Here is a 26,655-nt window from a genome sequence, read left to right on the forward strand (position 1 = left end):
AAAAAGAAAAGTCAGTTAGATTCATATATAGAATATAATAAAAAAGATATAAAGTTTATAAAAGATATTTTAAGTTCATTTTAAAAATGATCAACTTGAACTTAATATACATCAATGTATTTTTCGTTTTCTATCTACAATTTTTTCTAATGTTTTAGAAATTTTAATAATGAGAATAGATCCAACAAAAACGGTCGCAAAAACGACACCAAAAGTTGAAAACTTCGATATATTTAGGGCTTCAGCGTTTAGTTTTCTAAAAGAAATTTTTTTATGAGTTAAAATTAAAAATATATTTTGATATAACTTTCAACAACAATAGTGGTGAAGTTGTTAAAAGCACTAGGCTAAAAATCACAACATGAAGTCTTAGGTTTGATTCCTACTGCCTCCATAGTAGCAATTTTGTTTAAGTCATCAAACGCAAACTTGCTCCTAAAACTGGTCAAGTTAATAAGCATTCAACAATATCCAAGCATGACAAAAGCAAGAGCCATTTACTGATTAATAATAAAAAAATGGTTAAGTTGCCACAAACCTTTGTTCAAATAATTTTCTTACGTCATGCATAGCTCCTTCGATACTTAAATTTTGGTGATAAAGAACAAAAGCAACAAAAACGTGAAAAATTTGATGCGAATGGCCAAAAATATCGAAGTAACCTGAATCATGTAAAACATTTTACGTTGGTACAAATATTTAAGTGTGCTGTACTTAAGTCAATTAAAACCACCCAAAACATTTTTGATTGTACGTAGATTAAGCCATTCTTGAATAAATGTAAAACAAACTAAAGCTTTACGTCTTATTTAAACTATTTTCAAGAAAAATGCTGTAGTAAAAAATAAACCAAAGACCAAATACCCATTCTTTTATTATGTTTTTTTGCAGTAAAAAAGTGAACCAGTGGAATTAGTTTTTAAGCTATTTATAATTACTTAACTCAAACGTTTTGGTAATCCCAAAAAATGTAGACTTAAGCCTGACCCCTTTCAGACTGTTCCACATATATAGATAAAGAATTTACCGGGCCAAATATATTTATGTTAGTAGAAGATTAACAAACCTGGAAAATATTTTTCTGGAAAGCAAGATAACACAAAAATATAAGCAACAAAAGTTAACACCCCTTGCTTGATAACTAACTCTGTCATCCGTTCGTTTCCCAAATTACAAGTCGTGGTTGTTGCATCACACATAGAAAATATCCTAAATTAAAATTTTGTAGCTCTTTTTAAACATGTGATTTGTTTACATAATAAAAAGGTTATAGATTTTTACTGAATACTTACTTCATAAAAAGTGGTACGTTTATTGCCAGTGAGATAATACCAGAGGGCAAATAGCGAAATAAATATCGTTTAGGGCAATTTGGAAATCGTGAATAAATTGCTAAAGCAGCAACGATAACCAAACATACAAAAATTGTAGCGATGTAACCTAAAAAAGGGTTGAACAAGCTGTCAAAACGTTTTACATCTAGTAAAAGTAGATGTGGTAATCCAAATAAATTATTGAAATAGTAGTAAAAAACGCCAATTCATTTGCCATAACAGTTAGAAATTATCTTTTTTTAACAACAACTTTTTGAGTTTATACTTATAATATAGTCTACCTCTTTAAAGTTTAAAAAGTAAATTTACCAGTTGGTGTTATCACATTGGTGCAACAAGAAACAGGACTAAGGTAATGTTCATAGCTTACTAAAAAACAACCACCCATAACTGATAGAGCTGTGTAATCAAAACAGTAACAAGCCTCTTGAGCGTACGACGAATGGCAGTTAAAAAGATGAGCAAATGAACTAGCTAACATTATATAACATCCACCTAAACAGCAATAACATAAAGGTTGCAAAGTGAGCTATTTTTTATTTGATAAATCCTATGCCAACTTAAGAACAGCAGCAAATAAAGCTGTAGGATATAATTTTTAGTAGCCTTAATCTTAAGTTGCCTATATGCCATTTTAGATATTCTTGTCTTTTAAAATTGCCCCCTTTTTGTATATATCTTTATCCTCGATGTGTAAAGGTCGAATGCGCGACCTAGACTTAGAGTAACATAAGTTACTCTGACCCAGTAGTTGCCTTTAGCAGTTTGTGATATTATATGCCTTCACCCTTATGAATTGTTTAATTTAGGATAGCATATTGCTAGAGTTAAAACTACAGTTGTACCTTACTTAAAAATAAACAGAAAAATATTTTTGTAATAAAATAATAAAAAATATTTGCAGGGTCAATTTTACGAACCAAACATGTGCAGCCAGTAAGGAGCATAAATCATGTTAAATGGGTCGCTTAGCGTTGTCATGGTAACATATCCTTTGTACACAAAAACAAAAAAGGCCAGAAAATGAGTCCAAAAATTCATGAGATCATGATGGGGGTAAAAAGCGCTAGAAAAAAAAGTTAAATAAAATAAGGAAAAATGGTATTTTAATAAAATTTTATACATTATTTTACTAAATAGAAGATAATTATTTTAATGTTTGAAAAAAATATATAACAACAACCTCTGTTTATAACTAATCTATTTTTGTTTTTATTTTTTTGAATATTTATAAAATAAATGTTTTTTATTGTTTAATTAAACTGCATACTTACCGGCCATAAAATTTTATTGATAATATTTTAAACATAGAAAATAATAAACTAGGAAATAAATTTTATGTAGGAAGTTATTATAAACAAAATGATAAAACCAAATAAATATTAATAAAATTTAATTAAAGTAATAAAAACAAAGTGTGGGTTATATTTAAAAAAATTACGAAAACATAATTGCTCAACCAAGGTATTTATGTTTAACATTTAATAAATTACCTACAAAAAAATCAACTATATTAGTAAAAAATCAACAATTAGAAATATATCAACTTGTTTTTAAAGCACATTAAATTAAGCTATCATAACTATGCTAACTTATACTTAAAGCCCATTTAAAACCTATTACAACCAACCTTTTAAGGCAATATAAAAAAGTGGATGGATTTGGTCGATACCCATGATAAATAAAAGGAGAAGTCGACATATCCGTTTCGGTGTTTCTTAACATGTAGTAAGACCGTAACCATTTGTCGTAGGAAACTCTAAAATCATAACAAAGTTAGATAACTTTAGCGGTTTAAAGACAGACAAAACTATTTTTTTAAGTCTGTTACCCTTCTAAGAATGATACAAAATCAAACATTATAAAACATGTTTAAAAATGATTTTTTCTTAAATACTGAGAATGATTAAGTTGCTGTTGGTAATTTGTTTTAAATAAAAAATATAATTATTTAACTATATACAATAAGTTTTTTCAACTTACGAATACATAATATCTGACGACTTTTTCTTAACACTTTGTAATTCTTTTGTACCCATTCTTTAAGTTATAACTAATTTCAGAAATATTTTTTATTAATAAACGAAAGTACGTTATTTGTTTACACCTGTTTTATGCAAGTGAAATTATAAAAATTTTTCAAAATTTTAAATGTTCTAAAAACAATGGTTTAACAAATAATACTATTTAAAGCCAGTTAATTTCTTTCTAATTATTCAACGGAACTACGTTAAAACTGTAAACATTTGTTACGTAACAGTTTAACTGGAAGTATATTTATTTTTTAATGCATTTTCTACAAAACAAAATTACCCTGTTATTATTTTAAAAAATTATTCAATTTAAAAAGTACATAAAATTACCTATATTTAATCTATATTACATGTTTTAATGTAAACTTTTATAAATTTAATAGATAAGTATTTAACAAAAATTATGAAATATCACAAACTTTCCGATTTCAATATGTTTTATCTATAATTAAACGTACATTAATATTTTTTGTATTAGTATTTTTAATACCATTCTAATACATTGGCAGCATCTATGTACAAAGCTTTTTTTTAGAAAATGTGGAATAGTATTAACTCTACAAAAAAGACAGCACCAAAATAATACAAATATATAAAAAAAACAGTTCAGTAGATAGACAGACGAACTATCAAAAAAAACATATAAAAATGTAAATTCTAATCATGTAGAAAATGTAGTGCGTTGATGAACAGTATTTAAAAAAACTTTTTAGTTTTAAAACTAATATGTGAAGCTATTAAGGTGAAAATAATTTTAATTTTGAATAACTACAATAATTTTGACTTTGGACTTTTTGTTAAACAAAGAAATAAAAAAGCAGCGAACCAAAAATCTGATTTAAAGCATGAAATATTTAACTAATTACGTTAAAATTGTTATTATAAAAAAGTACTGCAAAATTTTTTTAACATAAAACTTGGAAGACAAGTTTAGTCCTTAGCAAGTTGAATCAATAAACGAAAGAGACTAAAAATTAAAATATTAATATCACTAAATAATTATTATATAGACTCTATTAAAAAATGTTTATACAATTTAAAAAACAAACTTTAAAATAAAAATTAACTTAAAAAAGTAATTTAATTTTAACTGCAAAAAAAACATAAACCCTAAAAAAAAACTTTTAAAAAAATAAGTGAAAAAAACAAGTGTCTACCACATTACTTACCATGTTTTGGTCGAACAAATAAAGTGGTTCGTCGTCGTCTTCGATGTCGTTGTTATCCAACAGGGAACTTTCCGTTAAAGTTAACGAGCGCGGGGAATCCCCGGGACTGGGAGTAGGGGACGAAGTTGGTGGAAATATTTTGTTAAACTTAAAATTTAAAGATTAGATAAATTTATTGATTTATACCGGCAGCGTGGTGTAGTGGTAAGAACACTTGGTACACCTAACATGAGGTCGTGGGTTCAATCCCCACTGATCTCATGCTGTAGCGCCCTTGAGTAAGGCGCTATAAACGGTATGAACTCCTGCTGAGCCAGCACTTAATCAGCAGCATAATTATCAGGCAATTATAATCTATAATATTCCAAACTGCCACAGGCAACTTGAGACTGGGTCGGGGTAACTGATGTTACTCTATGTTTAAGTCGCGCATTCGACTTTCCCACATCGAGGATAAAGCCATATACAAACAAAAAGGTCAACTTATGTTTCGCTTAAACATAAAGTAACATTTGTGACCCTGACTCGGCCTTGAGTTGACTTTGGTAGTTTAGGATATTATAGAATTATAGATTTTAATTGCCCAATAGTTGAACTGCTCATTGGTTTTTGCCTTCAGTGCTGGCTCAGCAGGAGCTTATACCGTTTTTAGCGCTTTACTCAAGGGTGCTACAGCATGAGATCAGTGGGGATTAAACCCACGACCTCATGTGTCGTCTAGCAAGTGTTCTTACTACTACACCACGCTGTTTTATTAAAATTATAAACTTACCATATTTCTACAACTTTGACTCCAAGTTAACTTTTTCTTTGTTTCCTGAATTGTTGAATCCTTTTGATCCTTTGCGAAATTAATAAAAACGTCGTCCAATGTGGTTTGACTTACTGAAAAATCATCGATACTCAACTCTATTTGTTTATCCTCTATAAAATTAAACACTTGGTGGAGTAATTGTGCAGGGATTTGGAAGGAAACCCGGTGGTAGTGTTGTTCTTTAAGAGTCGAAGAGGGAAAGTTTGTGGAAAAAGTGGAGGCGACTCTGTCCGGTTTTTGGGATCGAATCTGGTAAAGTTTGAATAAAATTTAGATTGGCCAAAAAAAAAATTGTTACTAATTTAAAAAAGAAAAATTGTGATTCAAGACAGAAAATCAAAAACGTGAGGTGTTTATTAAATATTTATAGTTTTTGAAAAAGATATTCAACTATAATGGGGCCTTAGAGAAGATTTATATACATGCTCAATATTTAGTTCTTTGAATAAAAATGCCTACTATTGGCAAATTAAATACATCACAATAAACAATTCGAAAGTAAATCGCCATATGAGTACAAATACAACTCTGAGGCAGGACTTTAACAAGTGAAGGCCCATTCACACGCTACGTAACGTAATGTAAGATTTTACGTTACGTAGCGTGTGAATGGGCCTTCACTTTGTTAAAGTCGTACGCAACGTAACGTAATGTAAGATTTCGCAACCATTTCTAATGAACAGAGTCGTTCACACGTATTGGGTACAAAACTTTACGAAATCTTACGTAACTTTCGCAAACTTTTGTACCCAATGCGAAATTTCTGCAGGATTTCGTAAGCGGTGACCTTTACTAGATATTTTTTATTAAAATTTTTAAAAAAATCCCTAGAACTCGTAAAGTACGTAACGCAACGTTACTTTGTCGTGTGAACACCTTTTAAACTAAAAAATTTAAGATAAAAAATATTTTTGTACCGAAACCATGTATCCCTCTCCGAATTTATTCTTGAGATGTTGAGTTTCTCCAAGACATTGAAACCTTCCATTTACCATGATCGCGATCCGATCACAGAGGACCTCACATTCCTCCATACTGTGGGATGTTAGGAGGACTGATCTTCCACTCTTCACAACATCCAGGATTAGATCCCATAAGAATCGGCGAGCAACTGGATCCATTCCTAATAAAAGATTTTTAAAGAATATTTAAGATAGTATAGAAAAAAATGATAAAAATTTAGGAAAAAAGCTGAATTAAAACACAAAAACTAGTAGCTCTAATAAACCCAAAACCAAAAGAATTCATTCTCTAAAAAGGAATAATTTCAAAGGGTTTTTATGCCAAAAAATTGACAAAACTTTAGAAAAATATGATGTATAGGTAAAAATGGAATTTAGTTCGTTGTTATGTCTAGGTTATTCTTAAAGCAAAAAAGAAGAATAAAATAACACAAAAATATAAGAAAATAAACTTATGGTTTTTAATAACCGGCAGCTTGGTGTAGTAGTAAGAACACTTGCTACACCACACATAAGGTCGTGGGTTCAATCCCCACTGAGCTCATGCTGTAGCGCCCTAAGTTGCTATAAATGGTATGAACTCCTGCTGAGCCAGCACTTAATCAGCAGCATAATTACCGGGCAAATATAATCTATAACATCTCAAACTGCCACAGGCAACTCGAGACTGGTAACTGAAGGGACTCTATGTTTAATTCGCGCATTCGACTTTCCCACACCGAGGATAAAGATATATACAAAAAATATATATATATACTATTTAAACAAAAATAATAAAACTTAAGTTTACTTACCAGTAGTTGGTTCGTCTAATAACACAACAGATGGATATCCGATTAATGCGATGGCCACTGACAACTTCCTCTTATTTCCACCACTAAGATCGCCAGAGGGCACGTTCTTGTATTTCTCAAGGTCGAGTTTTTTGATCGCCCATCTGGATACCCTTTGTTCATCTTTACCGGGGATTCCCCTTAATCTTTCCAAAACAATTTTTTTTTATTTAATTCCTTTACTTTAATTGGCAGTGTGGTGCGGTGGTTAGACCACTTGGCTTTACTACATAAGGTCCTGGTTCAATTCCTAATGATATCACGCTGTAGCACACTTAATCAGCAGCTAGACTTTGGGGCACTTAATCTATAATATTCCAAACTGCCACAGGCAACTCGAGACTGGGTCGGGGTAACAGATGTTACTCTATGTTTAGGCTGTAAAGTCCACCTTTCCACATCAAGGATAAATAAATACAAAAAAAAGTTTAAAAAAACTTTATTAAATTAAAACAAATTTTATACCAATACAAAACAATTTTTTTTAAAAGTAGAATATCCTAAACAACCCCAAAATTTACTTAACATTCACAAATAAAACTTTTTACAAACAAAAAAAATCACCTTTTACTACACTAATAACAATACTCTGACTATTACTGTAAACCCATTTACCTTGCATATAGAAGTAAATGTTCTAGTGGTGTTAGTTCGTTGAACAAAGCATCAAATTGGGGACAATATCCGGTTGATTGTTGCGCTAGGAGGCGCTCTTGTGCTCTTCCTGACATCTTGTGGCCTCCCACGTAAACCTCACCACAAGATGGCTCTGTAGCACCTAAAGTTAAAAAGTTTTTTTCATATAATTTTTGGTGGTGAAAACTACAAATGGTTTTGGATTTAAGCCAAACTAATTCCACACAATTTGCCCTTGAGCCGGGCGATTACAGATGACCTTAACATGTCACAACAGCACACCCTTCCCCAATAAAAATACAAACAAAATGTATCACCTTCAGGTGATAAAAAATATAAAAGTCTTTTTTTAAAAAAATTTTTTTTTTTAGTCTTACCAGTTATCATTTGAAAAGTAGTCGTTTTTCCTGCCCCATTGACTCCCAACAACCCAAAACATTCACCCTTACCTACCCCGAAGTTTAACTGATCTACAGCAACTACTTTTCTCTAAAAAAATTAAATTATAAAAATTATTCTAAAAATTTATTTTTATTCATTTAAATTTTTTGTGTTTAGATTGCTTTTATAAATAATCCAAAATTTTTTTAATTTTTTACTTGTTTTTTTCGATAAATTTTTGATGCATTTTTAACTGTGATTAAATCCTCATTATTATTTTCAGTTACTCGATGTCGCTCTTGTGCCACATCTGCATCTTCAAACCCTCGAGCATTTAAGTATTCTAAAAAATTAACAGAAAAAAAGTTTATAGCGATAAAATATTAAAGTTTATTTATTAATAAAAATATTAAAATAAAATAATGAAGCTTAAAAGAAATGCACAAAATATCTTTAAGAATTTTAACAATTTTACATAAAATTATTTTTTACATAACAATTAAAATTACCTAATTCTTTTTTTGTTTTTGATTTCTTGGCAAAAAAGTTGACTTCAAACAAAACAGTGATCAGAAAACCAACTATGCCCTCTATTGCCATGGCAACTAACTGCCTGGTTATCAAATCCCATTCAAAAGGAGATTTTATCATTCCAGTTTCACCAATCTGCAAAAGACAACAATAAAACTTTAAAAATTTTTTGTTACTTAAAAATGAAAAATTTTTTTTCAAGGCGTAAGAATCAGTCTTAGGTTGTACATAATTAAAGTTTCATCAATTTCATTATATTGGAAATGGTGTACCGGCAGTGTGGTGTAGTGCTAAGAACTCTTGCTACACCACACATAAGGTTGTGGGTTCAATCCCCACTGATCTCATGCTGTAGCGCCCTTGAGTAAAGCGCTATAAACGGTGTAAACTCCTGCTGAGCCAGCACTTAATCAGCAGCATAATTATCGGGCAATTATAATCTATAAAATCCCAAACTGCCACAGGCAACTCGAGACTGGGTCGGAGTAACTTATGTTACTCTATGTTTAAGTCGCGCATTTGACTTTCCCACATCGAGGATAAAAATATATACAAAAAAAAAAAATCTAACATTGCACAAGTAACGAAAGGTACAATTTATCCTTAATAAAATTAAATTTTAGTGGGTAGTTTATATATTTATGAAACACCATATAAAAATGTAATCCAAAGTTCAATATTGCAGAACTAAAACAAACATTAAAACAACCACAAACCTGTTCATAATATTCATTCATAAACTCAATATAAGATAGATCCATCAACCCCTTTCCTAAATTATAATTCGGAAAAACCAAAAAAATTTCATCCAAAATTTTATTGATTGCCACTAAATGTGGATCATCCCGAAACAGAGAAATCATAAATGAAGTCACAACTGTTGTTATGCCGACAAATAGGTTGAGAACAATAAGGCAAACATAAGCAGTAGAAGGTACGTCAAAGTAGAAGGAAGCAGGGTACATCATTGGAGTCATGGACCATCCATATAATAGAAATAAGGCAACAACAGCATAAGCATTGGGACCTCTGTGATAAAATAATATGTTGAAAAAAATAACCTCATCATAAGGGGGTGGGTTTAATCGCCCACTGCTCTTATGCTGTAGCGCCCTTGAGTAAGGCGATATAAACGGTATAAACTCCTGCTGAGCCAGCATTTAATCAGCAGCATAATTATCGGGTAATTATAATTTTTATAATATCTCTCAAACCGCCATAGACAACTCGAACTTGAAGTAACTGATGTTACTCTATGTTCAGGTTGCGCATTCGACCTTTCCACATCGAAGATAAAGAGATAGATAAAAAAAACTATTACTAACCTTGTATAAGCTGGAAGATCAAAAATCTGCAATATAAGAATAAACACTGCAGCCGGAAACATATAATTCAGCATATCCCAAATATAGTTGGCAATCCAGTAAGTTAGGGGACTTGCTCCGCTAATAAACTGAAGATGTTTTGCTCGGGATGATTTTTCTGCAACCAGAAACACCAGAAAACTTGCGGGAACGAAGGACATAGCAACGATAATAAATATTGCGATAATAACATCAGTACCAGACAGCAGAAAATCCATTGTTAAAGCACCTGAAAATTACCAAAAAAGTGAAATGATGCATTTAGTATTTTTTTTGTATATATCTTTATCCTCGATGCAGGAAAGTCGAATGCTCGACTTAAACATAGAGTAACATCAGTTACTCCGACCCAGTCTCGAGTTGCCTGTGGCAGTTTGGGATATTATATAGATTATAATTGCCCGATAATTAAGCTGCTGATTAAGTGTTGGCTCAGCAGGAGTTCATACCGTTTATATCACCTTACTCAAGGGCGCTACAGCATGAGATCAGCGGGGATTAAACCCTGGACCTCATGGTGGTGAAGCAAATGTTCTTACTACTACACCACGCTGCCGGTATTGCATTAAAATTAAAACTGTGCAATGTTTAAACCACTAAAACAGTTTGGTTATATTTTTTATTACTATATTAAACACAGTTGACTCCATTTTTGAAAAAAAATAATTATTCTTTTAAGTTTCCTCACCTGCAGTTTTATTCATAGGATGGTTGATAACAGTTATTCCATAAGCTGCAGGGTTGCCCTTTGATTGTGGTAAGTTAGCTCTCATTATTGCATTATTTAACACATTTAAATAAATTGGCATAGAATGAAAGCCCTAAAAAACAAAACATTACCTGTTTTCAAACTAACACTACTTAAAGCTTAAAAATAAATCTAATATAATTTATTTTTTACCAATTACTAAGGCAAGTATACAATGCACCGACAGCATGGTGTATTGGTAGAAACACTTGCTACACCACACATGAGGTCGCGAGTTTAATCCCCATTGCTCTTATGCTGTAGTGCCCTCAAGTAAGTCGCTATAAACGGTATGAACTCCTGTTGAGCCAGCACTTAATCAGCAGCTTAATTATCGGGAAATTATAATATATATAATATCCCAAACTGCTAAAGCCAACTTAAGACTGGGTCGGAGTAACTGATGTTACTCTATGTTTAGGTCTACCACTCAACCTTCCCACATCGAGGATAAAGATATACATAAAAAAAAACTTAAAATTGTAAAAACTATAATCATTACTATAATATTTTGTTTGTATATAAATAGTGTAGCTTGGTGAACAATGTACAAAAAACATATATGTTCAATTACAAAAATTTAGAAGAGCCTATTTAGATTTAGAAGAGTCATAAATAATCGTGGGCTTATTATAGTTGCAAGTTCTGACCATGGCAATTCACTATATATAATAAAGTAAAAGATCAACTTACCTTATGATTATATAACACTTGTACTGCATCCCTAACTGCTACTTTCCTTAAAGGGGAAGGCCAACCTGGGAAAGATTGATTTATCCCCGTTCTAACTTCACCAAAACTTAAACCACCATACCTATGCAATCTATACTTGTTTGTGGTGTACATCAAATATGGTAAGATTGGTTCTTTACCAGTTATATCAAGCAACCAGTCACCAGTTACTGCCTTGCGGATTACTGGTTCAATGTTATAGTCGCTACGACAAACATAAGAATGACGATCTTTTGTGCACATGCATGGCGCATGATTTTTAAACGCCCAGTCCGTATGGTCAGTCACGTTCATAAAGTCAATATCAGGGGTAACTGGGGGTAAAAATTGGGACAGAGGTAACCCCCCTGTAAAGGACCATTGACATTCCGGGTTAAAATATTTTGAGAGAAGTTTCAAGTCCCCAAATTCACCATCGGAGGTCGTAAGGTTGAGGTCAAAGAGGTCAAAGGTCGAATTAAAGGGACTTTTAAGAACACATGTCGCTCCGACACCAGATGGCAGTGTGAAAGTCGAAATTAGTTTCGTGGGATCGGCATCGACAAACTTTAACCCGGATCCTACTTCGGCATCGTAGTGAGCGGAGAAAAGTGCGCGTTGATCTGTGTACGGGATAAAGTTACCTCGAGGTTGGGTGATATTGTGAAACATGGAGGGGCTAAGGGTTAAAGGAGGGGGATCCCCTGCTTTGGGTAAGGATAGAGCAACAGTCATCGCTATGGAAACGAACACAGAGGGCAGCATAATTTGATAGAAAACGGCTTTTCTGCTACGACGAGCATAATGCAATCTTTTTAACAGAAGACCCTAAAAATTAATTGTTTTTTATTAAAAAAATAAATCTCTGTTAATACTTAAAATTTGCTAGTATGTTCCACTAAAAATTGCCTTATTTAATAGAAAATAAAAATCCCACTCTTTAAACTTTTTGAATACATGAACTTTTTAAATAATTAAGTTAATAATTTACCTTTAAAATTCTTAAGTTGTGGCAAAGTGGAGATAGTTTATAACTTCCCATACCATCGTTATCTTTACTCAGGTTCAACAACTCGTCATCATCACTGTCATTATTGCTGTTTGAATCTGTGTGAAAATAACAAAAAAAAAAGTTGTAAGCAAAAAAGGATTTTAGTTAAAAATCATTCTTTATTTTGTTTTGTTAACCAAAATTTAAATTAGTTTTACTAGTCAATAGCCCACCCTAAAACAGTTTCTTTTATTTTGCATGGATATAAATTGGACAAATATAGTCCACCAAGCTTTATTATATTTAGATTTTAAAGTGTTATGTTAGAGAGTTTTGCAATTTTGTAAGTGATGTTTATAGCACGTTAGTATGGTTGACAATGAATCACAAAATGGCTTTAGAACCTTAAAAAAAATATCTATGGTACTTATAATTTAATTTTCAAAAATACTGGAAAATGATTAACATAAAAAACCAGGTTACCATATTTTTTGTGTGACGTAGAAAGTACCAAGTAGCATAGTGAATGTATACAAACTAGTACTTTCTACCTCATGACAAACAGGGCTTCTCTTTTAATTAATTTTAATTTTTTTTTTAAGTTGTATAACTTTAAAAGTAAGTGAAATTATTCATTTTTGTGTTCAGTGACACCAAAAATATCGCTAATATATGACTTTAAATAAGGTTTATAACTACCTTGATTAGGAAGCAATGGAACATCATCATTAAACACGCTATTTTCATCTTGTTCAAGAGATGTAATCGAATTATTATCAAATGGATTTCTACGCTGACTTGAAATATTATTTGTTGATCCACACAGAAAATTTTGTTCAGTTTTCAATAAATTTTCACTTGAATTTGGAGTTTTTTGAACGTCATAATTTATCGGACTGTTAAGCCATGCTAATGCCATGTCATTTGCTTCTTGTTCAACGGAGGTCAAATACGATTGTTTTCGGGGCACGACCTCTGAACTAAGGTCGTCGGTTGACTCAACTTCTGACCTTAGGTCATTGGGTTTATTGTCATGGTGATTGGGTAAAGGGTTATGTGGTTTCTTGCTTGGGGAGTTTTTAAGTTTGGGTGAGGAACTATTAGTTGACAATTCACTTTCCCATCTAGAAAAAAAAAATTTTAAATAAAATAAAACAAATTGAAATACTGTTATGCAATTTAAAAGGGCCCAACAATTTTTAATTAATTAAAATATAAATTAATAAAACAAAAATTTGAAACTTTAAAAAAATGTTCAAAAAAAATCCAAATTAAAAACCTTGTATTCTCATCCACTTTGAGGAAGACTTGTTCCAGAGTTGTGTCATTGAGACCATAACTCTTGATTCCGAGGGTGTCCAAGTGTGAAGGAAGCTTGTGGAAGAGTTTGGAGAAACAACCCTTCTTACAAGAGTCTGAGGGAAGAATGAAGGTGAGTTGGGTCGGGGTTTGGTGGGTTAGTATCGCCATGGGAACGTAAGTTTGAACAAATCTAAAAAAATTGGATAAGGTAATTTTAAAAATTAATTAACCAAAACAAAATAAAAAGTGAAGAAACTAGACTATAATTATTATTAATTAGTATTTACTCAATGTGGAAAGGTCGACTTCTTGACCCAAACATAAAGTAACATTTTACCCTGACCCAGCCTTGAGTTGGCTTTGGCAGTTTGGGATATTATTGATTATAATTGCCTGATAATTAAGCTGCTTATAAAGTGTTGGCTCAGAAGAAGTTTATACCGTTTGAAGTGCCTTACTTAAGGGTGCTACAGCATAAGAGCAGTAGAGTTTGAACAAGAGACTTTATGTACCACCACTCCACACCACCAGTTTAAATATTAAAATTTAATACCAACTTTATTTATTCACCTTGTTATTTTATCTTCTACTGAAACCTGTTGACTGCTTGAACAAGAACTCGTCGATTCAATAAAGTCCTAAAAATCAAAGTTCAAAAATAATAAATCACTCAAACATGTGGTATTTAAATTTAAAAAAAATTTAAACAACAAGCATTTAAGTTATGGTATTACTAACATAGGTTAATTAAGTATATTACCTTTTTAACAAGTGTTAATGTGTATCCATTTCCATAAGTGCTTTTAAGAAATAAAGAACTTCCACAACATTGGAGTTTACCATTTGAAATAATTGCAATTCTGTCACCTTAAATAAAAATAATTAAAAATAAAAAAATGAAGCCAAAGTAAATCAAAAATAATATAATTTAAAGTAAATTGATGTTGATATGTAAATATAAACAACAAATAAATTTTAACTATTTTTTCATATTTAAATTACCCAGTAAATCGGCTTCATCCATATGATGGGTTGAAAGTAGAATGGTTCGACCCACTTTATATTTAACAATAAGGTCCCATATAGCTCTTCTTGCATAGGGATCAACCCCTGCTGTGGGTTCATCTAAAATGATTGTCCTAGATCCACCAACAAAAGCTGTAAAGATTATGATTTATTTTTATTCATGTTTTATTTATTTTATTATTAATGTATAAAAGTAAAAATGGTTTAATTTGCTTTAACAAAAACATTTTACAAAATATTTTATTTACTAAAAAACAACCGGCAGCATTGTGTAATGGTAAGAACGTTTGCTACACCACACAAGAGGTCGTGGGTTCAACCCTCACTGCTCTCATGGTGTAGCACCCTTGAGTAAGGTGCTATAAACGATATAAACTCCTGCTGAGTCAGCACTTAATCAGCAGCATAATTACGGGGCAATTATAGTCTCTATAATATCCCAAACTGCCACAAGCAACTTGAAATTGGGGCGAAGTATCTTATGTTACTTTATGTTTAAGTCGCGCATTCGACTTGCCCACATTGAGGATAAAGATATATACAAAAAAAAAACTTTAAAAGATTAACAAACCTATAGCCACTGATAATTTTCTTTTCATGCCACCTGACAAAGTTTCAATTTTTGAATTTCTTTTATCTTGCAAACCAATATCGAATAAAAATTGATCCATCTCCTTGTCTATATCACTGGCAGCAACACCCTGACAATAAAAAAATATAGTTGTTACAAGTAATATAAAAATTACAATAAGTTATTTTAGTCATCATCAATATATATGAAGCCTAGTGGAGAATATATATGTAAGTTATAGACCTAAAAAAAAGTAAACTACTGTTTGTGGTGTGCTGGTTAATTATTGCAGGTAAATATTAATTGTAAGTTGCAACCATATTATAATATCCCGGTCATAGTGCGAGTTATCAACTAAAATAAAGGAATTTTTCTACCTTGAGTCTTGCATAGAACCACAGATGTTCTTCCACAGTTAGAACATCGAACAAAACATTATGTTGGGGACACATTCCTAAACTCTTTCTTATGTCCAACATATCAGTTCTTATATCGCAGCCATATACATAAGCACTACCTGATGTAGGGGGAATTAAACCTGTAAATATAATTATTCAAAATTTTACATAAACGTTTTTTAAACATTGTAAGTGAAAATATATTGACATGTTATTTTTTCATATATTTTTATCCTCGATGTGGAAAAATTGACTTCACAATCTAAACACAGAGTAAAATCAGTTACCCCAACTTAGCCTTGAGTTGCCTATGGCAGTTTGGGATATTATAGATTATAATTGCCCGATTATTAAACTGCTGATTAAGTGTTGGCTTAGCAGGAGTTTATATCTTTTATAGCACCTTACTTAAGTGCACTACAACATAAAAGCAATGAGAATCAAAAGCAAGACCTCACGTAGTGAAATCAAGTGTTCTGGCAACTACAAAATGCCACTGGTAATTTATGGTAATTTAGGCTAAACTTTACATAAAAATATGATAAAAAGCTAAAAGTTAAAGGCTATGCCAAGAACATGTAGAGCAAAAATAAATAGTTAGGCAATATTTTGTTAATATGTAAGCTTTGTTTGTTTTTTTTAAATTGTTAAATCAAACATTAAAAATCAATAGGTCAACAAAAATGATCATATATCTATACACAAAATACTAAGTAACACAATCAAATTAATCACACAAACAAATAATAATGTCAGAATCACAAAAAAAGTCATACATTTACATATAATACATTGTTATTCAACTAACACATTGTTATTCAACTTCACAATATCACCAAAATAGTGATTAATTTTACCTGTTAGAATGGACATTGTTGTGGTTTTTCCTGCTCCATTATGACCCAAAAATGAAGTTATTTGGTTTTCATAAAGGTTTAAATATAATTTGTCAACCGCCTTCTTTTTACCGCGTTTATAAATCTAAAATAATTTCAAATTTTTTTATTAGCTTTTGCTGGGTTTGGTGACCATGCCATAATATACTATAAAATCTTTGTATAAACATTAATAATTTTGGCATGTTTTAAATTAATTAAATTAATTTTGTCATTTTTTGCCGTCGCATTGTTGTATTATTAATTGTGTATCGTATTTATTATTTACTTTTATCAATGCGCGAAAAACCAAAATAAAAAAAAAAACATAAAATACTTATTATTTACTAAATTTAAATTAAACTTTTTTTATTTAAATAGTAACTTTGCCTATTTTTTGTTTAAAAAAAAATAATAAAATGCTAACGTACAAATTTAAAAATAAATAATTAAAAAAAAAAAAAAACTACCTTTGTCAGGTTTTGAACACTCAACCCCAGTTTCAAATTATCGGGCTCCTGTTCGATAAACCTAGTGGGGTTGGTTTCCATAGCAACAGCCTGATCGTGTTCTGTCACGCTCTGATAGTTTCTGGAATTCCTCAATCTCTCGTAAAGTTTACGAGCTGAAAAGCATTCAGATTCTGTCCCTCCATGCCCCATCCAATAAGACTGCAGATCAAAAATTAAATAAAACCAAAATTAATATCTGGAATTAGTTACACAAAACACTTTAAAATTTCTGACTATTAGGTCAAGGAATTCAATTTAAGATATTACTAAGTTAAAGTTAACCTTAAATTAATTGGCTGTTTAGGTCTGCAATACAATTTCTATTGATTTAACCTTTACATAGGAAGTTTGGCTTTAATTAAGAATTCTAATTATTTAGCAAAATTTTAACGTTTTTTTCCCTTGGTTGTCTTAACTGGTTTGAAGTTTTTAATTTGGTGCCATTTTTGGTTTATTAACTGGTTTATTACGCAGGAAGGTGTGGTGTTTATGCAACTATTGTTTTTATTCTTGCACCAAAAACAATATCCTCTTATATATATTATTGTTAAAGCTCAACAATTTTTTTTAATTTTGCAGAAACATCCCCTTATAAAAAACAAGAGTATAAATTACCTGTGTAAAGGGAAAATACCAGGGCCTAGGAAGCCCATATTGACCAGGGAACACAGCTTCAATATACCAGGTAAGCACCCCATACAACACTGTATCAACCATCAGCATATAAGCCACTTGTGCTAAGCTAAATGTATCTCCTTCCACTGGGGTGAGAGAGATGTTAGACCATTGAATTCCGACCCCCGATAACTCGTATAATGCAAAGTATTTCGCACCGAGTCCAAAAGCTGTTGTTGATAATAGGGAAGCAAATAATTTGGCCACTCTAGACACAGATTGATGAAGAACAAATTCCTAAAAAAAAAAAAGTTTTTAAATGTCAATATAACTTATATAGTAAATTTTAATTTAAAAACAAACTAAAATAACTAGGCTCAAGTGTTAAAAAATTTAAGAAAACTTGAGCTGTTTAATACTTATTAAATTAAACAGTTTATAATTATTTTATTTATTACCTGAATCGACATGTATGCGAATGGAAGATATGTCATGAAATAAATAATTCCGCTACACGCCGATGCCACTTTGGCTTTGGAGAACAAAACGCTAACCAAGAAACAAAACATGATAGTACAGGCTGCATAGAGACTAAAAAACAACCAGATTATGATAAAACTACTGTTTCCCAACACATTTCCGAATTTTAGTAAAAATGCAATAACAGTAACTGTAACTTCTAGTTGCAAGAACATAGAAGTAAACCAAGCCATCCAATGTACTCCATTCGACAAACCCATTATTTTCATAACTTCTTTTAATCTACGTTCTTTTTCATATACAATATGTTGTACCAGCATAGCTACCGTATAAACCCATGATATGATCATAGCCAATGGCATAATATGCTCCAAGTTCATAGCAAATTGATCTAGTCTATAGCAAGGAAATGGTATTTCATGCAAATAAGCACCAGGACTTACAACATCATGCCCAACAAATTGCCAGATAATAGCTCTTTCAATTAAATCTTGAAGCCAAACAAAACCAAAGTTGTAGTATCTAAAATCCCAGTTTTTAGGGTCAGGTCTATAATAAGGTAATCTTATCTGGTTGGTGTCTTGGGTAAAACTTGCGTTCTGTCGAATTTTATAAACAACATGAGGGGGTAGGTTCCCATTTTTGTCTACTTCAAAAATCACTGTCGCAAAAACCGAAGCGTTGTCATGATAAGCTCTTGTTGTGGCATACTTCACAGCTTCGGTTTCATTTTTAAAACCTTTGAACCAATTTATGCTGACTTTGACCACTAGGCTGCGCCACGCACATGCAGCATTGTCGATTTCGTTCAGCTGGTTATGTAGTGTGGTGGTGTTTGGTAGGCTGGTGTTACTTTGTAGAAAATTGGTTAATAATGGTTGATTGGTTGTTAGGTTACCAACTAAAGAAGGGTCTTCTCTGTAGGCTTTTCTTAACTAAAAATTAAATTTAGAGTATTTAACTATATAATAAAAAGTGATAACCTGTTAAAAAAAGTTGTTGAAGTAATAATAACTAACAAATAAATAACAATTAACGTAATTTTTCTTTTTGTTTAAAAAAGTAATGTTTAAAATTTTTATATTATATTACCTGATATAACCAATTGATTGTTTTATTGACACTAGGGTCCGATAAAGAGTTCCTAATTGTTTTCGAAACATTTTTCCATTCGACGGCAGCCTTTGTAATCAAATCAATAATCGCAAAACTAGTGTTCGCTTTCAGAATAACTTCATCAACTTGTGTATTGTTAGGTGCATATAATATCTTCGGATTGCTGGTTAAAACATGAATTAGAATTCCTAGATTATGTTTTTGATGTCCTGTTAAGAAAAAGTCTTCAGATTTTTTTGTTCCCTTTTTTGTTTTATGATCGTCATTAATATTTTTGCCACATAATAAAGGTTGTACTGCCAACCATATTTCAAGTAGATCAAGGTTTTTAGATTTTTTATGATTCGTTGTTGTTTTGTTTAGTTGTGTTGTTGAGTTTAGGTTGGGAGATTGGGTGGTGGTCAATGAATCTAAAAATTAAATATTTAATTTAACACTAAATTTCTTTATAAACCATATATGTAAAAAAAACAACATAAAAAGTTTTTAAAATAATTAAAAAAAACCTACTAACAGAATAAGTTATATTCATTTTAGTTGGATAAATGAATATGAAATCCTGAATTAAACAAAATAGACTGCCAAAAAAATTGTATTTTTTTTACCTGTATTATTAACATCTTTTAAATCCAATTCAACACAAGAATTTTTAGGAATGAATTTTGCTAAAGTTGACAAAGAATTTAAATATTTTGACAACTTGTTCAAGTCGTTTATACTTATCATAACTGACTCCAAATTATTTTCCAACTTGTTGAATTTTGTTACTTGGCTACTTGAGTTAGAAAATTCAGAAATATAATCTAACAATGCAGTATTGTTCACTTGTCGAAAAAGTTCGCTTGAGAGGGAATTTAATTTGGCAACGCTGCTGTTTGTGCACAAAAAATTGTTGGAAACACTGGTAGTGTTTTGCTGAATCGACAAAATTTTTGAATTTTGGTCGCAAATTAAAAATCGAAGGCTTTGTGGGGTAAAAAGAATACTTTCTAGAGCTAAGAGTGTCCCAAACTGTTGATTAGTGTCATTTGCATAAGAATCCAATAAACCGTCGTCACCATATAACGCCATTAACAATAAAGGTTGTATTACATTATTAGATTGATTGTCTATTATTCCAGATTGCTTATGTTTTACAGAGTTACTTGATTTTAAAATGGTTTTCATTAATTTTGGTATCTTTGTAAGTGAATGGAAATGAAATAAAGAATAGGGGAAATTTACACTTCTTTTAATTATTTTGTGATTTTGGGTTGAAAAGTCTTGATATTTTGATATAGTTGTGCTATATTCTAATAGCTTAGAAATATTGATTGTTGAATTTAGGATATTATTGGCTTGGTCAGATGGTAATGACAAATTTTTGTTCAGATACTCATAAAATTCACTTGAATTTTTAAGAATTTGAAAAACATGAATTTTTGGAGTTTTTGTGTTTTGAAATTGTTCATTAAATTTGTCAGAAGTTTTTGATAGGTTTGTTACTGCAGCATCGAAGTTAATAATGTCCTGGTTTAGGCTTATATTATGTAGTTGACTGCTATTTGCCCATGCATGATGTAAGTCCTCTAGAAATGGTCCAATTCTATAAAAAAATTAAAGAATAAAAAAATAAAAGAGAAAATTACGGACCAAAAGTACAAGAATAAGTAAGCAAGGATTAAGTCCTTTTGAGAAATAGTAAGGACCATGAAGTACAAGCGATCCAAAAACTATAATTAAGTTAGAAATAAAAAAATTATTTTTTTTTTTTTTGATATTGCAGTGGAAATCAATCCCAGAGCCTTCAACTTAAAGTCTAATGCATCTACACTTATTAATTTCTATTAAGACATCAAATAATATGATTAAATGTAACTCACGCTGATCTGTTATAGATGGGGTATCCATAAACATCAGTTCCGTCCACATCAGGACAGAATTCCTGGAGAACTGCCAACATGCCGGCACTTGGAAGAGGCTGGGGGTTAAAATATGCTAAAACAACATAAACGTTAAAAATATTTTCATAAAAAAAGGTATTTTTTCCCCTAAGAATAATGGAAAATATGAAACAAAAACGAATAAAATATAAAATTATTGCACTAGTAAAATCATGTAAAGTTTATAGTTTATAAATTTATTTATAATTTTTAAACTTCTTATTAAATCTTTTAAATTTTTAAAAAACCGTAATGTTTAATAATTTCAGTACTTTAATATTATATTTATAATAAATTATTAATTGACCTAGTATTTTATTGACATATTTTACTGATTTAAAAAAAAATTTAAAAACTTACTTTGAGCATATTTTTGAACTGGTTGTTTTCCTCTAAGACCATATAACAGAAAAAATAAAACCAATGGGGTTGCAAGTTCGAATACCGTCACCCACTAAAAAACAATAAATATTTTAAAATTAAAATAGTTTAAAGGAACTATACTGAAGTAGAAAATAGTGTTCAAATTTTAGGAAAATAAAAGTTACAAAAAGTAAAAATTAAATAAAAAAGTAAAATTATAAAAGAATTGTGAATTTAACACAGTTATGGCCCGTTCACACGGCGTACGCAATGCAACGTAAGATTGCGCAACCATTTGAAATGAACAGAGTCGTTCACACGTACGAAAGTTTGCGAAAGTTACGTAAGATTTTGTAAAGTTTTGTGGCTGAAGCGAAAGTTACGCAAGATTTTGTAAAGTTTTGTAGCTGAAGCGAAAGTTACGCAAGATTTTGTAAAGTTTTGTAGCTGAAGCGAAAGTTACGCAAGATTTTGTAAAGTTTTGTAGCTGAAGCGAAAGTTACGCAAGATTTTGTAAAGTTTTGTAGCTGAAGCGAAAGTTACGCAAGATTTTGTAAAGTTTTGTAGCTGAAGCGAAAGTTACGCAAGATTTTGTAAAGTTTTGTAGCTGAAGCGAAATTTACGCAAGATTTCGTAAGCGGTAAATTTTTATTAAATATTTTTATAAAAATTTAAAAAGAATTCCCTAGAACTCGTAAAGTTACGTAACGCAGCGCAACGCAACGTTACCATGTCGTGTGAACAGGCCTTTACATAAAAAAATTGCAATAAATTTTAAAAAATTTACCAAAAAATTTTGAAAAAAGCAAACAAAACGATATTTCACCACGTGAAACGTCACAGTGTACCACGTGACAAAACAGCTGATCTATTGTTCGAATACAAAACAAATATTGACTGGTCAAGCGCTAAAATGTTTTGGACTAACAACATTGGACAACCCAACAAAGTGGGTTCCGGTCTTATATATTGGTTATAACACACTACCTGTAATCGATATATTTTCCTATATCAGCTTGCATACCTTTTTATTCATTATCAACAATTTTACCGATACAAAATGAAACGTCAAAGCAATAAATAAAATAATAAGAAAAGTTTTTTTTTATTTTTTTTTATTTTTTAGTTATGCTGGTTTTTCGCGCATTGATAAAAGTAAATAATAAATACGATATACAAATAATATTACAACAATGCGACGGGAAAAAATGACAAAATTAATTTAATGATTTAAAACATGCCAAAAGTATTAATAAAACAGAAGTTACTAAATTAATTTAAAGAAAAGTTATATTTTATATTATAACGCAATCACCAAACCCAATAAAACAAATATATTTTGTTCAGTAAAACTGCTATAATATAAGAGCCGTAGCAGTTTGTATATTAAAATGCCTGTTTGTGGTTTGTTGGAACTATTCTAAAATTTGGGTTTGGTGACCATGTCATAACATACTTAAAATCTTTATGTAAACATTAATACTTTTGGCATGTTTTAAATCATTAAATTGATTTTGTCATTTTTTTTCTGTCGCATTGTTGTAATATTAATTGTATATCACATTTATTATTTACTTTTATCAATGTGCGAAAAAACAAAATAAAAAAAAAACAAATATATTTTGCTCAGTAAAACTGCTTTAATATAAGTTCTGTAGCAGTTTGCATATTAAAATGCCTGTTTGTGGTTTGTTGTAACAATTCTTAATAAAACATATATAGAAAAAACCTCCTTTTAAATACATTAATAAGACAAAATCCAGACTTGGTATAAGGTCTACAAAATTTTAACTAAAGTTTATTTAAGATACAAGCTCTGGTAAAAAAGGCCGTTATACTTAGGCTGCAAAGTCGACCTTTTTTTGTATACATCTTTATCCTCGATGTGGGAAAGTCAAATGCGCGACTTAAACATAGAGTAACATTAGTTACCCCAACCCAGTCTCGAGTTGCCTGTGGTAGTTTGGGATATTATAGATTATAATTGCCCGATAATTATGCTGCTGATTAAGCGCTGGCTCAGCAGGAGTTCGTACCGTTTATAGCGACTTAGTCAAGAGCGCTACAGCATAAGGTCAGTGGGGGTTGAACCCACGACCTCATGTGTGGTGTAGCAAGTTTTCTTACCACTACACCACGCTACGGGTGCATGGTCACTTATAGATTGCTCTTAAAAGTTCTATTACTTTTAATATTCCATATAACGATTTTTATTAAACTCATCTTTAACGTTTTCTTACCGGTGATTTTCTTTTAAGTAAATAGTTTTTCCAAACTAGAATACAAAACGAACTTTGGCTGATTTTTTCTCGCAAATATTCCCTAAAGCTTGACATTTTAGTTATATTAATTGCATAGATAAATAAATACTTTAAAAATAAATGTTAAACTGTAAAAAAATAATTGATTTTGCTTTAAAAATTACTTAATATTTGGGCTAATAAAATCTACATAACTCAACCTAATATAATAAAAAATATGTATAGCTTAAAATTAATTAGTTTAGATCCTTTTTTCATCTGACTGTTGCAATTAATTTCGTGTATTTTTAGATCTAATTATAGATTTAAAAATTAATGATATTGTAGATTATGCGTAAACTAAAATATCGTTCCTGCAACAAAATATAAAAAAAAATGCGAAAAGAAACCTGCAAAAACTATTTTTTTCTATTTTATTCTATTTTTACGTAATACTATTTTTTTATTTTTAAAACGCGATATTTTACAAATAAATATAAATTCTAATAAAAAACTAATCTATTTTTTTATTTAAGCATTTAAATGGCGCTGAAAAATGTTAAAAAAATGCACATTCCACATTTTGTTTATTGTCCAGTTCCTTATAAATGCCGGAAATACTTCCAAATATATCGTGTTACAATATTGTTGCAAAATATCGAATTGCAGAGAATACCAAGAATTTTAATTCTTATTATTGTAACGATAAAAACAAACTTGATAAAAAAAATATTTTTTGAGAAAAGAATTTTTTATTTTTACGATGTAGCTATAGTAGATATAATATTAAAACCGATTTATTAAATACTTTTACCTATTTTAATTTATCCCGTCGCATTGTTGTAATATTAATTGTATATCGTATTAATTATTTACTTTTATCAATGTGCAAAAAAACAAAATAAAAAAAAATAAAATAGAGCTGCCTATAATAATCTAAAATAAACAACTTACTTAAATCTTAACCAACATATATTATTTTGCTTGTTAAAATATAAAATATTATAAACGCTAATAACACACGTAAGTTTAAAGTGTTACAGTTACATTTAATACGATTCCTTGCGCTTTAGTTAGCAAACTTAACAAATCTACTAATTAGTTTTTACTAATGTTGTTTAAACTATCGTTAAACCCTTACTAAAATATTTTTAACTGCGACGCGTATAGCAAAAAATCCAGTAAAAACTGCTTTAATTTTAAATACCTAAAATAACATACGGCGCCCTTACAAAACTTATTATCTTTTCTACCAAAAAAGAAAACCGTTTTCCAACCAAACAATATTAATGGAGAAATAGACACCGGTGCCTTTTGTCTATTTAATAAAGAATCTGGTTGTGACGTCATAATATTGCTTTTATCCGATAGACAAACGAAACAGCACTTCAGCGAAAGGTGTTTTTGTGAACTTTGGAACGCTAGTTAAGCGTTTAAGATATTAAAATGAAACTGCGTGGAAAAGTAGTTGAGATCTTTTCAAGTGTTAGGGTCTTAAGTTTGATTCCCATGCCCTGCAATTTTAGGGGTTTAAAAATACAATATTTTAGATTGTAAAGTTACTTAAAAAAAAAAAAAATTTCAAAAAAAAAGAAATGTAGTAATAAATAAATATAAAAAAGTTTGCCATATATTGCTATAAATGTTTATAACTTTAATAAATAAGAAAGTATATAATACAACACCCAATTTTTTGTTGCTTATTAAAATAATAATATAATTTTACAACTAAAGCCTGTTGTATAACCCATATTGTCTAAATTTTAATAAAGTTTTTATGTGCAAGAAATGTTTAATATTAAAAACTTAATATTATATTTAAATTTTCTTTTTTTTATATTCTGATAGCAATATACTGTGTAATTTATTGCAAAAAATACTTAAACTAAATAAAAAATGATCCATACTTTTAATGCTTACTAATTAATATAACTAAGTATGGGATAAATGCATAGACGGCTTTATTCCAGATGGGAAGTCTTTTCAGATAGTTTTATATTCAATTTAAACCATTTCCTTAGTTCTCAAATAAACTTCCTTTTTAATTTAATAGCCCTAATAAGCATAAGGCATATTTAGTTGTGCATTTATACAATATAGGCCACTTGTTGTAGGTTAAATTCCTACAATAGCACATAACCAAAGCTAATTTATAACTGTATTGACTTAAAGAATAGACAAAAAGCTAGGTATTTTTACTGATAATAATAACCACAATTTTATGTAATTATATTTCAGCAATTTTATGTAATTATATTTTTGTAATTATATTTTAGGTTCAATCCCCACTGCTCTCATGGTGCAGCGCCCTTAAGTAAGGCGCTATAAACAGTATGGACTTCTGCTGGGCCAGCACTTAATCAGCAGTCTAATTACTGGGCAATTTTAATCTACAATATCCCAAACTGCTAAAGGCAACTCGAGACTGGGTCGAAGTAACAGTTGTTACTCTATGTTTAGGTCGCGTTTCGACCTTCGAACATCAAGAAAAAAGATATACAAAAAAAAAATTAGGAAATATGTCAAATAGAAATATAAATTAGTTACTTACATAGTTTCTAATTTTCAGTTTCCAATTCTTCCACAAAAGAATCAAAAGTTGAAGAAAAAATCCCATTTTCTTTTCTTGTGGAAAATAATATTAATTTCCCTTTAATTACGTTACATTATTTTTATGATTTTTGTTTGAACTTAAACTTATTATGTCTGTAAAAATATTATAAAATCT

General features: G+C 30.3%; 2 protein-coding genes across 3 annotated transcripts; both read right to left on the minus strand.

Moving 5' to 3' along the window:
* Positions 1-111: 111 nt before the first annotated feature.
* LOC145741278 (membrane progestin receptor gamma-B-like) lies at positions 112-3,205 on the minus strand. The gene is made up of 7 exons (XM_082558840.1): positions 2,965-3,205; positions 2,255-2,400; positions 1,644-1,829; positions 1,293-1,440; positions 1,067-1,209; positions 539-662; positions 112-256 (listed from the first exon to the last, which is right to left on the minus strand). Exons 1-7 carry the CDS (start codon positions 3,057-3,059, stop codon positions 112-114), a joined length of 987 nt encoding a protein of 328 aa, XP_082414966.1. The 5' UTR covers positions 3,060-3,205.
* Positions 3,206-3,647: 442 nt separating this feature from the next.
* LOC145743960 (ATP-binding cassette sub-family A member 2-like) lies at positions 3,648-26,618 on the minus strand. Of its 2 annotated transcripts, none has more exons than XM_082562042.1 (30): positions 26,479-26,618; positions 21,685-21,778; positions 21,265-21,379; positions 20,008-20,987; positions 19,379-19,812; positions 18,265-19,221; positions 17,807-18,103; positions 17,150-17,350; positions 16,662-16,785; positions 15,784-15,944; positions 15,407-15,536; positions 14,812-14,967; positions 14,570-14,676; positions 14,380-14,447; positions 13,787-13,999; positions 13,207-13,631; positions 12,508-12,623; positions 11,499-12,344; positions 10,746-10,878; positions 10,019-10,286; positions 9,410-9,722; positions 8,672-8,828; positions 8,381-8,505; positions 8,159-8,270; positions 7,761-7,923; positions 7,107-7,291; positions 6,268-6,473; positions 5,309-5,599; positions 4,537-4,683; positions 3,648-4,334 (listed from the first exon to the last, which is right to left on the minus strand). In XM_082562042.1, exons 1-30 carry the CDS (start codon positions 26,542-26,544, stop codon positions 4,305-4,307), a joined length of 7,620 nt encoding a protein of 2,539 aa, XP_082418168.1. In that variant the 5' UTR covers positions 26,545-26,618; the 3' UTR covers positions 3,648-4,304. The 2 variants fall into 2 exon arrangements, with proteins under 2 accessions (XP_082418168.1, XP_082418167.1); XM_082562041.1 differs by lacking the exon at positions 26,479-26,618 and adding an exon at positions 23,928-24,058.
* Positions 26,619-26,655: the final 37 nt, after the last annotated feature.

This window comes from Corella eumyota, chromosome 2, assembly GCF_963082875.1.
Source record: "Corella eumyota chromosome 2, kaCorEumy4.1, whole genome shotgun sequence".
Lineage (NCBI taxonomy): Eukaryota > Metazoa > Chordata > Ascidiacea > Phlebobranchia > Corellidae > Corella > Corella eumyota.

Excerpts from the sequence above, each read along its gene's own strand:
- LOC145743960 (XM_082562041.1), bottom strand. The coding sequence starts at position 24,023 with ATGTCAAGCTTTAGGGAATATTTGCGAGAAAAAATCAGCCAAAGTTCG. Across the intron at positions 17,351-17,806 it reads GGTATTTTCCCTTTACACAG|TCTTATTGGATGGGGCATGG; the intron begins GTAATTTATACT and ends TTTGATCTGCAG. Across the intron at positions 8,271-8,380 it reads AAATTTATCGAAAAAAACAA|AGAAAAGTAGTTGCTGTAGA; the intron begins GTAAAAAATTAA and ends TAATTTTTTTAG.
- LOC145741278 (XM_082558840.1), bottom strand. The coding sequence starts at position 3,059 with ATGTTAAGAAACACCGAAACGGATATGTCGACTTCTCCTTTTATTTAT. Across the intron at positions 2,401-2,964 it reads TTTTTATATTGCCTTAAAAG|CGCTTTTTACCCCCATCATG; the intron begins GTTGGTTGTAAT and ends TTTTTTTTCTAG. Across the intron at positions 1,830-2,254 it reads TTACTGGCTGCACATGTTTG|GTGGATGTTATATAATGTTA; the intron begins GTTCGTAAAATT and ends ATTGCTGTTTAG.